General features: G+C 38.2%; 1 protein-coding gene across 2 annotated transcripts in view; it reads left to right on the top strand.

Moving 5' to 3' along the window:
- Window positions 1-218: 218 nt before the first annotated feature.
- NCAM2 (neural cell adhesion molecule 2) overlaps window positions 219-16,231 on the top strand; it is a 416,937-nt gene continuing 400,924 nt past the window's right edge. For both annotated transcript variants that reach the window (XM_045851671.1, XM_045851672.1), the window contains exon 1: window positions 219-509. In XM_045851671.1, coding sequence (XP_045707627.1) covers window positions 455-509 — 55 coding nt within the window. In that variant the 5' untranslated portion in view covers window positions 219-454. The remainder of the gene's footprint in view (window positions 510-16,231) is intronic.

The raw sequence follows: 16,231 nt of genomic DNA, 5'->3' as shown, positions 1-16,231 counted from the left end.
CAGGTCTGCCACTTGCAGGCGTGCTTCGGCCATCCGGAGGCTGGAGGCACCAGGAACCGAACCCGTGCTTCGGGGCTAGACTGCGGACGAATCCTGGGACAGCGCGCCTCGCGAAAGTGGCTGCCGTGCGGCGCGGAGGGATACGCCTCGGCCGCACCTCCCCTCCCCTCCCAGCGCCCCCGCCCCCGCCTCCCTCCCCGCTCGGGTCTGCTGCCGTCGCGGCGGCCGATGCTGCTGCTGCTGCCGCTACCGCCGCCGCCGCTGCTGCCTGGATATAGTGCGGCAAGGAGCGGAGCTTGCAGTCACTTTGCGAGGAGGAGCGCGCGGGCTGCGGGCGGCTGGGGCATCCGGGAGTGGCGGCGGCTGTAGCCGAGGCGGCCGTGGCAGCGGAAGGTTCTCTCTCCAGGCTGGACTTAATAACTTTGGAAGTGTTCACCGGTGTCACGTCCTGAACATGAGCCTCCTCCTCTCCTTCTACTTGCTCGGGTTGCTTGTCAGTAGCGGGCAAGGTAGGAGTGTGGTGCTTTATTGCATTTACTTTCCCTCCCCCTTCCACCCAACCCAGAGAGGCAGAGGAAGGCACAAGAAAATTTAAATGGAAGAACTAAAGTTATAGTTTCTGTTGTTGCTATTATTTTCGCTCTTTCTTTTAGCTGCCGCTAACAATTGCATCTGTATTTTAAATAAGAGAAAATACAGAATTGGAGATGGGCATCCGGGAGCAGAAGATTGAGGCAAACTGCCTTTTTTTCTTTTTCTTTTTTTTTTCCTCTGGGATCTTGCCTTTCCCTGGTTTCATTATCAAAAATGGGATGAGCATGTTGGTGTGTATTAACAGGTAAATATCTGGTTGCGGAAGGAAAGAGAACAATGCTATTTTACAGGAGCAGCACAAACTGTCAGCATTAAACTCGTTTGGGAAATATGTGTTGTGTGCAAGTAATGCAATTCTTAGACACCTCTCCTTTCCCAAAACCCTAATTCCTGACTATGAACTGAACGATGATGGCTTATTTGTGTTGAAACTAAGAAAGGAGAGAGGGGCCGTGGATGTTGTGTGTAAGAAAGCAAATGGATAAAACTAGGGATGTGTTGCAGTCATTCATTTTCACCCCCACCCCCCATTAATACATCAAGGATGAAAATGTTTGTAACATCAGATTGCTTTTACACCTGTAGGGGATTCTTTTTTGGAGGGGGTAATGGGGAACTGGTGGTAGATTTTATTTCTTAAGAAAAAAAGAATGAATAGCATACTAGAATAACCTGGGAGAGAATTTGTGGAAGCTACCTCTGTTTATCTGTATAGAGGTAGGTTTGAAATCATTTTGCTTTTTAGGGTACTTCACATTCTCATAAAACATCTTTATAATAATGGAGGCATTTTCAACTATCCACACAAGTTTGGACATTTAATTGGGGACACGAAATGTTAAAACATGCATTGGTGGAAGTCTTCGAAGAAAAAGAAAATAGTGATTTTGTGATGTGTGATAATTGCAGAGGATGTTACATTATTTGTGTAGCGTTAAATTATTTTTTGAGGAAAAATAAATTACAAGACAAGTTAAAATATCTCCACTATATTCAATTCTAAGCATTTTTTTAGCCTTTTCTGTGTAAGACATATGGTCCAGCAGGGGGTGGTAGAACTCCATTTTTAAGCCTAGAAATGCTTATTTCTGCTCTGCCACACTCACTGGTCCTTCTATCAGTCTTCAGCAGGGCTTGACATTTTGGATATGAAACCTTCCTTTCTCTGCCCTTCTCCTTCCTAAAGCTATAGCGTTAGTGGCTGATGAAACACGATTGGATGCAGATTTTATGTTCAGAATTCAAATGCTGATGTTGCTATAGTTTGTAAAGTGTCTTGGTAAGGTGCTGCTCCTTTCCCCCAAATAATACAGAGTATGCAAAATTTCAGTTGTAGCAAAATTGCAGAAATGTCCATCTGAAGCTAATATTAGCCCAATCGGTTTATTCAATCACTATTATAGCAAAAATCAACATATTCTTTATACCTTATAAAGATGTTGCTTTGATTTTTAGAGAGATGCTAATGATGTTTAACTGTTCATTTATAGTATAGACAGGTATTCCTGAATACCAAGAAGCAGTCCTTGTAAATTGCAGTTACAATACCACTGCAATTAACCAGGCATAGATAGTGTGGAACAAGATGGGGGCATAATAGGAAGCAAGTTTATGCAGACTTATGATTACATTGTCACTGATTTGGAGAAGAAAAATGTCTCAGTTGTAGAGCCTGTGAATTTACCATTGTAGACATTAAGTGTGTTGGAATTTGAAAGATACCGGGGAAATCTAGGAATGTTTAAATAGCATATACAGACATGTAACTTGAATCTGTGTATGTAACCTATGTCTAAAACTGAGATTCACATAATTTATAATTCAGAATGCAGGGCCAATATAAAGAGGAGCTCTAAGACTGAAGCATGACTGGAGGGGAGCCCATGTTCATTGTAATAAAACAGGGAAGGAGGAGAGCACAGTTCTAAAGATCTCTCTATCTAGTAGGATTTAAAAATGCATGACACTCACCAGAGGCATAGACGTCCATCAGAGAGACCCAGCTTTCATGAAATGGAACGTGTCGTACTTCTGTGCGGTGTGTCCTAATGAAGTCAGAGATGCTTAGAAACAGCAAGCCTGATCCTGGAGTCCAATTCGTCTATGCTAGTGTTTTGTTCTCCAATTAAGGATGTAGCAGCAAGTATCAGACATGCCACTGGGAGCAGTTTTTAAAAAATGGATCTAGTGTAACTCATAATTTTGTTTATTCTTTTATAAAGGGGGCCATGGAAAAGCCTCCAGTCAGTGATCCCTGGGCTTGCCTTAGAAATACCGAAATCCTAGCTTGCTGATTTATGTTTCCAACAATGTACTTGCAGGGGATTTTATGAAGCGTGATTGAAGCTATTGCTTTGGAAAGTAGTGTGCAGTTAGACTGGGGAAAGGCAACGATGATGTATTCCCTTTTAAGTAGTCAAAACGTTTTGAATGGCAGCAGTTGAACAGGAGAAAATGACAGAAATGAAAAACCGACTAACTTAAGTGGGTGCCAATAACATAATCAGCTAACATGACCTAATAGTTCTATTTCTAAATTTCAACACAGTGTTGTCCTACTGTAGAGGGAAGCTTTCTGATTGTAGCAGAAATGCTTCTTTAAAAGCCTCCCATTTCCACTCCAAGATTAATATCTACTGAAGGAAGGCTCGGATTTAATCGTCAAGTCTAAATTTCATTGTCAATGGAAAGGAGATTCTAAAACTCTAACTTCTGCAGTTATATTTGCTTTGTATTGAAACTTGGTCACATCCTCTGTCATCATAAATCTCAAGTGATAACTTGAGTCTGTGGTGCACAGTGCCTTTGCTGTTTGCATCCATGTAAATTCAGATTCCCAAATTGTAGTACAAATGTGTTGCTTTCCTGATGCCTTTTTAACTCCTAAAATAATTTTCTTCTTCTTTTAAAAATTACCCAAGTATGGTTAATGTCTGTTACTGGATGTTCACATATATAAAATAGTAGCATTTTTATATGAAAATGTAAAGTAAAATAGAGCTATCCACCCCTCTGTCAGTCCAGTTCAACCATACATAGCCAGAACACTTATCTAAGCCAAAATCATGGAGGGGAGGGAGAGGGGTGAATTACCCAATTGATGACTTAACTTATAGGCATCTGCTTATACTTGCTCTTTTTGGTAAAGTGCTTTGTGGTGAAGTTATCATTCGTTAGAAATGTGTACCTTTTAAAAAATAAAGCACGTGTATGGGTGTCTACTAAGGTCTGGTCTGCATGAAGGTCTCCACAAACCTGTCTTCTGTGTAGAGTGTTACATATCCTTTTTCTAATCTACCTTGGTCTAATTCTTTGAGGTCAGTCTCTTTTTGCTACGGGTCTCTTGCGTCAACTCCATATTCATTTGCTCTTAGAGAAAATAGGCTATGTAAGTTAATATCATTATTGTTAGTGAATAACCCAAAGAGTTTCCTTCCCTGCTTTTTATGTCAAAGGAGTTAAGCAGAGCCTTTGGTCACTTCAACTCTAATGCTGAATTGGAGCCCAGAGAGCAAGAAGGGAAGTTGGTGGGTCCCGGGGGCCCAATGAGTCTTTTTGGTGACTCAGGGGCTAATGTTCTCCCAGAGGTAATATCCTATTAGAAAGCAATTAATGGAACAAAAGAACCTCATGATCAGTACAAGGAGAAAGTCAAACTTCATATACTTTAGTAAATAAAATGGCTTTCTTTCAAGCACAGAACTAGTTCAATGTAAGACTAAGAAATGACCTAACAGAGGAGGCTGCTTACCAAGCTGATGGAATTTGTTTTTGTCTGCTTTCTCTTGAAGGAGCAATGTGAAGGGAAACAGGTTGTCAATCTGAAGGCCCTGGAACTACTAGTCCTGCTGGTTCCTCTGGCTTTTGACATTTGGAAAATGATTTTAACTTATCTGTCTTCAGGGTCATCTCTCATACCAGCAAACTTTCAAGAGCACAAAGAAGGTGCTCGATGAGTAGTAGAGTGAGTCCGAATTGCTTTGTTATTTGGGTCCAAAGTAAAATGAGTCCTCTGGGTGTTGGTATATGCAAAGTTAATTTAATAATTTTAATATTCTCGTAAAGGGGATGTCTTTGTTGTTCAAGTTTTATTGACCTAGATTCTAAATTCCTTGTGTTCTGTATACTATCCCAATTATATTGAAGACAGGCCTATTTAAAAGATTATAAATTGGTTTTAATTTTTAATTTTCCATATTATCTGATATGAGAGTGCTTTAAGATGCAACCAGTGCTTTTATGCCGTTATTAAATGTAACATCCCTGAACTTCATAGAGTTATGCTCTCTTTAATTGTTCAGCAAATAAAAGTGCTTTATGTGGAATTCTTTAAAATATTTTAATAACTTTAACTATTTATAATTATAATAATAGTGCAGATACCAATATCTAACAGTATACTTTGTATTTTCACATATTAATTTGTGCCACTAACAATAGTTAATAGAAATGATGGAGAATTTTGAGAGTATTTATTAGCGTAAACATCAACAGATGAGAGTGAAAAATTTCAGGTCAACGGATCAAAATTATCTTGACTGCATTTTGTTATTAAAACTAGTAGGGAAAGGGAAAGAACATTAAATTTGAAATCAGAAGACCTACACCAAAAAGAGTCTCTTGACTTTGAACAAGTAACCTATACCATTATTTGCTTTTTTGAAAATCTGATATAAATATATCTGCCTGGTTGGTCTTGCTGTACTGCCATGAGGAACAGTTGTGATTATAGATGTGTGCAGACATCTTGTAAAACGTCAGCCTCACTGAGCCAGACATTGATTATATATTTGGTGTAATATGTATACAGATAAATCTGCCTGTGGTTTAAAAACATCTCATTTATTCAACTTTTAAAACTCATTATAAGCTGCTCTGTGATTAGACAAAAATGATGGGATAGAGATAATCTACTTCATTGATAATGGTGGCTCATTCATGATTAACCCATTCAGCAAACATTTATTACATGTCTGTGGTGTCTCCGACATTTTATTAGGCAGCATTCTTAAAAATGGTTGTATTGGTTGTGTGATGAACAACTCTAGGGGGCACTGTTCATAGTCATGGTGATAGAATACATATTTATTGTCACAATTTTCCAGCAGATGGCAGTAACTGGTATTGAAGGAGGGCTTCTTTTTGTGTCTTACCTCCAGTCAATGGGCCAACAACCAACAGTCTTAGGATGGGCACGCGATGAGGGTAATCAAGTTACTGATGGTCAAATAGAAAAGTAAAAGGTTACTAACTAGAACTTTGGTCTCCAAGCTCTTAATTCTTATTTCTGAACACCAAACTTTTCCATTGGTTAAAAAAATAATCTAACATTGCTTCAGCTAAAAGGAATGATGATACTTAATTCGGTGTTATTTTGTCAATCAGTTAACAAATACTTGTTCAGGCCTCAAAATAAATACAATGCAAGCATTTTATAACTGTGTAGAACACTTGTTCAAAGGGCTTTTAACTACCTTGTAACTAAGGATCATCAAGAATCCAAAGGACTATTCACTTTACTTTATGAATGAAAACATTGAAGTACAGAGGAATTATTAGATTTTTGTATATCAGTTACAGTTAGTAGTTATCGGGAATTAGGATTAAATTTTCTCACTTCAAGTTCAATTCCTACGTTTTAATATATTTAATGTATTTGTTTGAAATTCATGGGTGGGAGAATGGGTCATGCATAGAATTCAATGTTGATAGTTGAGAAGACAAAGAATATAAATTATAAAGCCAAATAAGCATAGTGTACTAATAGCCAGGCTCTATTGCAAGTGCTTGGTGTGTATTAACTAGCTTGATATGTATAAGAACCCTCAAATTATTAATAGCTTGTTACTGTCCCCACTTTACACTTCAGGGCTATGAGGAATAGAAACTAGAAGAACTGTCTAAGGTAGCACAGCAGGAAACAAAGATTTGAACTCAAGACATGCACAAAAACCAGGACACCACCTTGCAACCCAGTGAATCAGACAAGCTGTCAGCATGGTGAGAGTGAGGGGCAAAAATAATCCAAGGGGAAGGGGGGAAAGGAGTGGACCACTGCAGGAAAGCAAGCAGTATTGATAGAATAGTAATAATCCAGGTTAATTAAGTGAAGGGTTTGGAAAGGTGAGTTGTTGGACTCAGTTACGGAAATGTTTGTTGGGACTGGGAGGCAGGTGCTTTCAGGCCGAGCTGGGTGTGACTTCCTTGTGCAGATTTTTGGGATCCATTGTTTGTGCAGGGAAATAGCATGAATCAAGTTTTGTTTTGGTTTTAAATCTACTGTCCATGTGTGAGTGGGCCAGAGAAAAATAAAAAAGAAAGAAATACGTGGGCGTCACTCATGTTTCTGCAAAATAATTGATGGATCTTAATAACACAGCCGATTTGGGACTTTGGGAGGAAAGTGGCGCCTGGAGCTTTAAGCCTATTTGGTAGAAAGAATGGTTATATTTTAATAGAGATAGTGTAATAAATAAAGGAAGCCCCTGTTTTAGGAGAGTTTTTTCCTTGTTTTTTTTTTTTTTGCTTGTTTATGATGTTCTCAAATGACATGTGAAGTTGGAGGTATCCATTGGAAAATCTAGATAGAAAAGTCAGTTTATCTGTCATTCCTTCAGAATTTTTCTCTTTTTTAATTTAACTTTTATCTTTATCTCATTCTTCTATTCCTGATTGTACTCGGATATTATTTAGCATATATTTGAATTTTGGGAAAATTTTGCAGAATCATGTAGGTAAAAATTGCTTATATGATATATTCTTCATTTATTTTCTGTGCTTATCGATAGTTTTTTTCCTTCTTTTTATTCTGGGAAACTAAAAAAAAAAGATGGCAAAATGTAAAAGAAACCCCCTGAAAAAAACTAAATAAAAAATAAATTTGAGATTGAATATACAGGGTTGAAAGTTTTCTATCAGTGTCCAAGGGACCTAATACTTTTGAGCCCTTACTCTATATGTGGGAGCCGGGCTGGGCCTTTTCACTCATCTCCTTTAATCCTGATAAAATCACATTTGATTTGCCTAGAGCTATTAGGTATTTCTGTTGCTGACACCCAAATTTATAGCCAATGAACATCAAATGCACTTAAGAGATAACTCAGTCTTCTCTGCTTCAGTGTGTATTTCTTTGATGCATATTACCTCATATATTATTGGTAAATAGGGGGATGATACAAGAATTATGTTCATACCTCTGTGATTTCTTAAGCTCATTTTTTAAAGTTATTTAGAGTATCCTTTGTCATAATTACAGAGAAAGCCTTAGCAGTCTATGAGGATGTCAACACATATATGAAAAATCAACTCAAATGCCTTACTAGTTTGTGCAAGTATTAGTTTCTTTTGTGCTTTTAAGAACCATCTTGATTTCCAATATAATGTGTCTGGCAGTGTTGAGAGTACAGCCGAAGAAACGGATAAGTCCATTTCTCTTGTGTTAAAATTATGTGGTTGTTTCCTTGTTCATTGTTTTTATTTTAAGTTTGTTGTATTTATTTTACTTGTGGGATCATAGTTTTCATTGTAAGGTGAGTGCCCTTCAGGCCTTGCATCTTGAGAGGCGACAGAGAAGCTGGGTACAAATGCCAGGAGAGATTTAACTGTGCTAGTATTTTACTTAAGAGTGGCACACTTTTTGTTAGTGCTTGGTTACCCATATTTGGAAGTTTTGAATATTCTGACCTCTAGTCTGCTCTTCTCCCATCAACCATGATATGTTTGTCTTTGTTTCTTTATGTGTGTATAGATTTTAGGGAGAGAAGGGGCGAGAGAGAGACAGAGGCAGAGACAGAGACCACACAGGGAGAGAAGCATGGATGTGAGAAACATGGATCGTTTGCCTCCCCTAAGTACCCTGGCCGGGGTGGAATCCTCGACTTTTTGGTGTACACCTTTTGGTGTACGGGACTATGCTCAAACCAACTAAGCCACCCAGCCAGGGCTAAGCTGGGATTACTGCACATTTTTTTTTTGCACGTCAGTGTCACTATTTATCATCTAATGTAATATGACTAAGACCTACCTTGTAGTGTAAGAGAGTAGGTGCCAGTTTAAGAAAATTAGCAGACTTGCACTTTGTTCTCTGTATATGAGTGTTTGTGACAGCTTTTCCATTATTGTAACTTGTCCATTCCCAACCAGTTTTCTCATAACAACAATACTGGTCTTGCTGATGATTTTTGTATGTAGCGCCCTACATAATTTCTCTCTGAATATTATTATCCAACAGTGACAAATACTGAACATATTTTCTGACTGGAGCAGTTTCACTTTTATAAAATGGTGATATCTTCGTGTCTTCCATAAAAGAAATGCTAAGCGTCGATTATCTGAAGATATTAAAATATAGCATGAAGTATATGCCATATACTTTGTCAAAGTATTGGTCAATGATATTTAACTATTTTTTTATTTTTAAAATTTATTTACTTTGATCAAGCACCTGTAATTGTAGTCCCACAATTATCCTGAAAAAGTAGAGGCTATTCCTAAACCTCAAAGAGGGGAAATAACTTTCCCAGGAAGAAAAATATAAAAAATGGTAGGAGCAAGACGTGGTATAAATATTTTATTCTAGATACATCACATTTTATTGTAATGTCTCTGCTTTTACCTATACATGTTTTACTCGTACCTATGGAGCAGTTCTCAAAAATAACTTTGTAGTACTGTACATACTTTATGTCCTAGTGCTCCTCAAAGTTACCTTTGGACTGTGTTTACGGGCACATCCTAATTTTAATTAGAGGTATGCCTTTCATTTGAATGCTTTGGGAGTTTCGGACGTAGGGCTTGGAAGACTTTTGACTTTCATTCATTTGCACAATCCTACTGTTGCCACCTCATGCCTGTTACTCTGCCCATCTCACACCTTTGTGCCATTTCTGGTGTTCCCAGACATGGACCTTGTGTTTACATAACCCGTGCATTTTATTCTTTCCCTGCCTTTCTTTGCCTGGACAAGTGCTATTATTTTTCTTCAAGACTCTGTTCAAGTATCTCATCACTGAAGACATCTTTCTTTCAACAAATACACAGTAATCATCTGCTACGTACCAGTCCATGTGCAAGGCGTTGGAGATCCAGTTGGAGATGGCAATACACCGAATTCTCAGACTTCACTGTGTCATGGTCTCCTGTGGGAACTCCATGAGAACAAGAATGTGTTTACCCTTCAGTAGAATGTACCTGATTAAAGTGTTCGTTGTACATTCATATGTGCATTCCAAGAATATAATAGATATTTAGCAAATACATGCTGAATGAATATTTCAATATTAGTCAGCAGGAGAAAACAAATGGCTGACTATTTAAAAATATATTTACTCTCAACTTTGGGTAAATATTTTGTTTGGGTATTTATTTTAAACATTTTGTTTATTTCACTGCCATGCGTGTGATAGGTCTTCGAAAATATATGAGTATCTATAAAATAATCAAGTCAGAGTGATTATTTAATTGAGGAGGAATAGCGAAGGTATCTCTATTGTTTCCTATACTGTAAAACAAATTCGGTAGGGAATAAAAGGGCCTTTTAAATCTTGCTGTGAGATTTGTTGTTTTGAAGCCTTCTCTGAAGCATGGGTGATGGTTACATAGTGGAGGTTTCAAAGTCTTCCATGTATAGAGATACATGAGGGAAATATATTGATGGCAGTAACATTAAACAGATTAGATGTTGTCAATAGTGAATGTCTGATTTGTCATTAGAGCAAGTATTTAAAGTCCTCAAAATCAAGGTAACCCTGGGGTTATTAAAAGTTGATTATTCAATCAATGATTATTTGGAAACCAGTTCTAAACTGTATGAATAGAGAAACAAGTAAGAAGTATTTTACCTCATTTTTTCATAAGTACTTCGATTTTGTCTCTCTCTTTTTTTTTTTAGTAAAATTCAATTTAACTTCAAAACATTCTTGGCTGGTAGCTTGCTATGTTTAGTCATGATCCGATGATGTTCTCCAGGTCTGACTTCAGTAATAACAGCATTTAATTGGACAGAAGGCATTTTTAGATAATCCAGTATCTCTTTATCATTTATTTATTTGTCTGCCTACCATTATTCCACTAGTGTTACCATTATTGAGAATGTCACTTTTAACTTGAAACACAGTTTGAAATTAAAGATATTACTACTGCCTCTGATGCAGCCATTTTAACTTTCATTTTTTCCCCTCAGATTTCACATCGTTTATAATCGCTTTAATCGATTATCCATGTGAGTCATTTTATTTCAGAGCCCCCTCACCAGCCCCATGCTAATGCATTTTACCTCTGCAGAGGTTGCACGTGGTCTGCAATTTAGAAACAAAACTCAGTGTAGGTTATTAAATGATATTATGCTGTTCTCTGTGCTCTACTGAAAACTGTCACAGCCATATTTCAATATGAAATACTCAACTCTAGTATTGTCATCGTATTAGAATAACAGCTAGTACAGAATTCCAAGCAATTATGAGACACCCTAAGTTGCTAATGCATTTCTCTTTCAAGTACCTATTCCATTTCTACTGTAATGAAGCATTATATTAAAAATACCCTCCTTTATACAACGCGCATTAATACAGAGCTTGTTTGGTGAATGGTGACTTCTTTAAGTAGATTGTATTTTTTCATGGCAGGAAAATGAAAGGATTGCATTTCTTGACTATGGTGGAGCAGGGGACCTATATACTAGTTCACTCTCACTTGTGTCTTCCTGTTTGGCTGCCTCTCACTCCACACCTCATTTAGAAGTCTCAGATCTCAGGTGATGTAGGTGGCTGTGGATGTGTGATGGGAGAAGAGAAGTTGTCTCAAGAAGTGTCAAGAGTCTTGAACTAATTGTGACTCCAACCAGGGCTAATTGTGACTCTGAAAGACTTTTCGCTGAGCAGAAAGTCCTGCAGGGAAGTGAGACTGAGGAGGGAAAGTAAAACTAAGTAAACATCTGTCACTCTTGTGTTTCAAAGAGAATAATTCATCAGCTAAAGCAAATGAGGAAGTGGGTGGGGGTCAGAGTTGGTGGTGGGATGGAGTCTTAAACAGTTATATGCAAACAAGGGGAGAAGGGGACACCCAGTAAAGCAGAATGATTTGATTACAGGCAGCCTCATGTCCTCTAATAAGCTGTGTCTGTCTGTATTTGATGAATTAATTGAATGAAGGGAGTGTCAAAGATAAACAAAGCCAGACCCTGGTTAGAGTGGTAAAGACAGTCTTTAATCAGCAATATGCTGTATTGGGAATGCTGTATATTATTGTATTCAGCAGGATAAAGAACCAGTTCGAACTGAACTGAACTTCAGTTTGCACCGAGGTGACTGGGCCTTTTAAAGGACAAATGGGGGAGCTGGGTGGAGGGTGAGAAGGAGCTCAGTAGCGTCATGGAAGTGAAAAATGACAAAAAGTAGGAAGGGACTGAGAGATGGGATCTTAACTTCAGGTACTGACTGGAAGAAACAGAAAAATTTTTAGCAGGCTTGAGCTTTCTCAGGCACTTTAAGAGGGATTCGAGTCATCCTAGGGATGTACCCTTGAGCTGTTAAAATTATGTTAGTGTTTTTTTTTTAAAGATTTTATTTATTTATTTTTTAGAGAGGGAAGGGAGGGAGATAGAGAGAGAGAGAAACATCAATGTGCAGTTGCTGGGGGTTATGGCCTGCAACCCAGGCATGTACCCTGGCTGGGAATCAAACCTGGGACACTTTGGTTCCCAGCCCGAGCTCAATCCACTGAGCTACACCAGCCAGGGCCTTATGTTAGTGTTTTGTTCCAGTCTTTGAAGGGCAGTGTGGAGGCCTAGCTGAGAGGAGGGCTCAGTGGTGAGAGTTTGGTGAAGGAGAGAGTCTTTGTCTGATGAAAATGTCAGTCCCCCTGCAGGGTCTTGCATGCAGTTTACCTCATTCTTCCACTCACAGCATACACGGGCATCCTGAACTGTGATACTACAGATGCAGAATCCGAATTGCATCCAATAGGTATGGACTTGAAATGCAAATTCAGTTAATATTTGGTTCTGAAACGCATTTCGCTGACTAAAATATGGTTCCTTTGAAGTAGCAAGGACTTGCTGAAGAAAACAAGCACTAGCAGTAGTTGCCATTTCAAGTTTTTACCATTGTTTCGGGCCATTTTTTTTGAATTGCCCAACTTTAGGTGAGTGACTACCAATTAGTAAAGAAATAAATCTCTAGTGACTTAAAAGATTAATGAGTATGGAGACTGTCAGGATTGAGTGGATTCAGAGTGGTTGCAAAGTGGGGCAGTTTGATTGCTCAGGTTAGTGTAATTCATTAAGGACTGTACAACATTAATATTTAAATATAAGCTATATTTTTAAATGGCTCCTCTCATATGAAACACTATAATTATTAATAATTCAGTAAGTCATCAATGTGTGGTTGATTTTCTGAATACTTTCATAATGAAATTACATCTATATAGGATGCTTTTCAGGGCAAATAAAAGAAACGTGAATGGAAAATTGCCTAAAAAGAAAAATCTATTATCGTATGGAAGAAGCCATCTGGAGGAAGGTTTGGATTTCATGTTTCTCCTCAGTTTTGGTTGCTTTTTATTTTCTTGACTTCCTGGAACAAATGTGGCTGCAACAGGTTCATGTACCATATCCTTACACTATAGAATCTGAGATTAAGAAAGATAGATGAATATTAATTTTACTGGCCTCATTTTAAAAAATAAAGGGAAAAAGTTCCCTGTGTGTAATCCAACAAACTTCTCTCAATTTTCATTGGCTAGAATTGTTTCATGTAAACTCCCCTAAACCAATCAGTGGCGAGGATGACATTACCAAAATTTTCCTGGACTGATCAACTCTTTTCTGTAGCTGGGGTGGAGATCAGCCTCCCTGGAGGCATACGGCTGACCAAAGTCAGTGTTCATTTAGTGAGGAGGGGTGAGGGAGGGCGCTAAGTGTGCAGTAGATAGGCCGATGTGGCTGCCATAGGTAGGGTGAATGGGCCCTTTTTGGCAAAGAATGTAAACAGTATCAAAAGTCAGTATTTATGGAGCACTTAAAGTATACCATCCATACGTACATGCTTTCCATGTGATCTAATTGTATCCTCCAGTCTTCCTTATGAGCTTGGTTCTGTTTTACAGAAGGAGATGCAAAGAGATTTTGAAGCGTTTAAATGAATTGTCACATTCACAAAGCCGCTCAGGGGCAGAGGTGGGATGGGAACCCAGGCTGGAAGGCCACAGCGTCATCTTTCCCTGCCAGGTCACCGTGCAAGGAAGCGGCATGGTGCATAGTTACATTTAGGAATGGCAGAAGAGGATACAAGCTTCCTTTGTGACCAGGCCATGCTCTGGCTAATCTCCTAAGCAATACTTGATCTTATTTAATATCTATATTTATACACACTTTACTGTCTTTTTTAAAAATATAAATAACAAATTAAGAGATGGAGAGAGAAAGCAGTTTACTTGAGGTCACATGACTATGAAGTGTCCAGAGTGGGATTTGAATGAAGGCTTATTTTGAACTTGAGCCTGTGGGCCTCCCACCGTGCAGCAGTATTTGAGGACTGTAGTGAAAGTAGGGCAGGGATAGGGGCAAGATTTGGAGTAAAAAAAAATTGTGTAAACCGAATGAGCTCTTTAGAAGCTTATAATGCAAAAGCAGCTAATTTTTTAAAGGAAATATTGCATATTTAATAGCTTTTATTTCTTTTTCCCAAACTAGACCGGAGGATAATTTTCTCAAGTTTAAGGAGGCCAAGAAAAATATTTATTTGATTTCTGGAAGAGTTGGATGAAAAAGAGAAATGGAGACCAGGGTCTTCTGTAGAGAGAGAAGGTGAAATGAAAAATGAGGCGTATTGATTTGAAATTGGCTACTGAGACAGGCTAAATACTGAAATGCGCAGACACACTAATCAGGGTCCTAACTAATGGGTGCCTGGACCAAATGCGAATTACAGCAGTTCCTGGCTGCCAGGTCGTTTCTTCCACAGACTCCACAGTGAATTGAAAGGCAGGCTAGAGATCAAGGTCCCTAGAGTATAAAACTGTGTGCTTCCTCTGTTGTTACTGTTTCTTAGAAAGCCATTTCCTTTGTTTTTGTTTTTGTCTTTTTATGCCAGGTACTCTCACACATATGGTGTGTTTTTTTTCAAATGGACAAATATATAAACATACATATCTATGTGTGTGTGTGGAACTGTGTGTGCGTATATATAATATGTACATATCAATGTTGGAAAGCCATGCCATCATTCTTTATTTTGTCACGTGTTCGCTCCATTTGTTTCATTAGTGTTGAAATTCATTAATATTTTAAATGACTTGTTCTTGGCTCGTTTTTTTCCTCTAAGAAGAAAATGTACTCCATGATAAAATATTGGACTTCTTATTCATACTTTGAATAACCGAAGACTAATTAGCCAGTGTTTAATTTCTCAAGACTGAAAAACAATATCTGTTGTCTCTCTGTTACCCAAAATGAATAGCCAAACAGCTCTGCCACCTTCCTTTTTTAAACACACTCCCAGTACACAAACACTCATAATTTATGATGTTTTCCATCAAAGCGTATTCCCTGGATATAGATAAAACCGGCGTTTGGAACATGGTTGCTTCGCCTCCAGCTCAGGGGCTGTGATGGAAATGCGTGCACAGGCTTGAATTCTTCATTTTCATTTCCCCAATTTGTAACTGAAGAGACGAAGGCTGCTCAGTTTCTAGCTGTGCTTGTTATACTCTGCTTTATGTTGAATGACACGGTGACTTTTAACATGTCTTGTTTGAAAGCTGATGAACACATTGTTTAACGTATTTGTAATACCATAATAAGGATTGGGTCATCAAATTGTAGATACAGATTCTCTTGCATCTCCGTGGTTTATTGCCATGTCCTTTTTGAGGATTACTAAGTAGATAATCGGCTTCTATTTCTGATGATAGAGAACAAATTCATTTGTGTAAAGATTTTTTGTGAGATGCGATAATAATGTTTTTCATAGAAAACATTCCTATATTTGCAGGTATTTATGACAACTGAGTTCACTTATTTACAGCCAAATAATAGTGTTCAAATTGGATAGTTTCTGTTAACTTTATCATTGATTGGTTTATGGTTTTATGGAAATAAAAAGTAATTTGGAAGGAGCTTTCCTTTTTTTCTGTAGTTGGTATTGAATGGTACCATTTTCAAAGGTTTCTTTGATTTTTTTCTTAGTCTTTATGGTTTGGTGACACCGGTCAAAATTGTTGCTAAAGTGTTCAAAATTCACATCACATGGCTGGTTGTTGAAGCCTCCTGGCTGAGTGGTCGGATACTAAATGGACTCCTGCCAGCCCATGGCAGGCCCAGGCATCAAGGCCAGTGGCTGCTCAGTGCTGGGGAGAAACTCTTTCTTGTGCGCAAGTTAGTGGTGGTTTCCTATGAATACATTTGGATTCTGAGGCCCCAATAATATCTTCAGCAAATAATTCAACATCTGCTTTATTCTCAACATTGTTTCACACACCCAGTGAAGCCTAGATCTCCACTTACAAAATAGATATCTAAATATCTTCACATTCCCTAAGTGTCAAAGTGAATTTTTGATTACTTTACTTGCAAAAAGGTTTTATTTTTGTTTGTGGGCATGCAGACACTTTGAGCCTCCACAGTGATCTTCTATGACAG

This window comes from Phyllostomus hastatus, unplaced genomic scaffold (assembly GCF_019186645.2).
Source record: "Phyllostomus hastatus isolate PE091 unplaced genomic scaffold, TTU_PhHast_1.1 phas_contig_86, whole genome shotgun sequence".
In the NCBI taxonomy this organism is placed as follows: Eukaryota; Metazoa; Chordata; class Mammalia; order Chiroptera; family Phyllostomidae; genus Phyllostomus; species Phyllostomus hastatus.
This window is presented reverse-complemented; position numbering and strand designations above follow the sequence as displayed.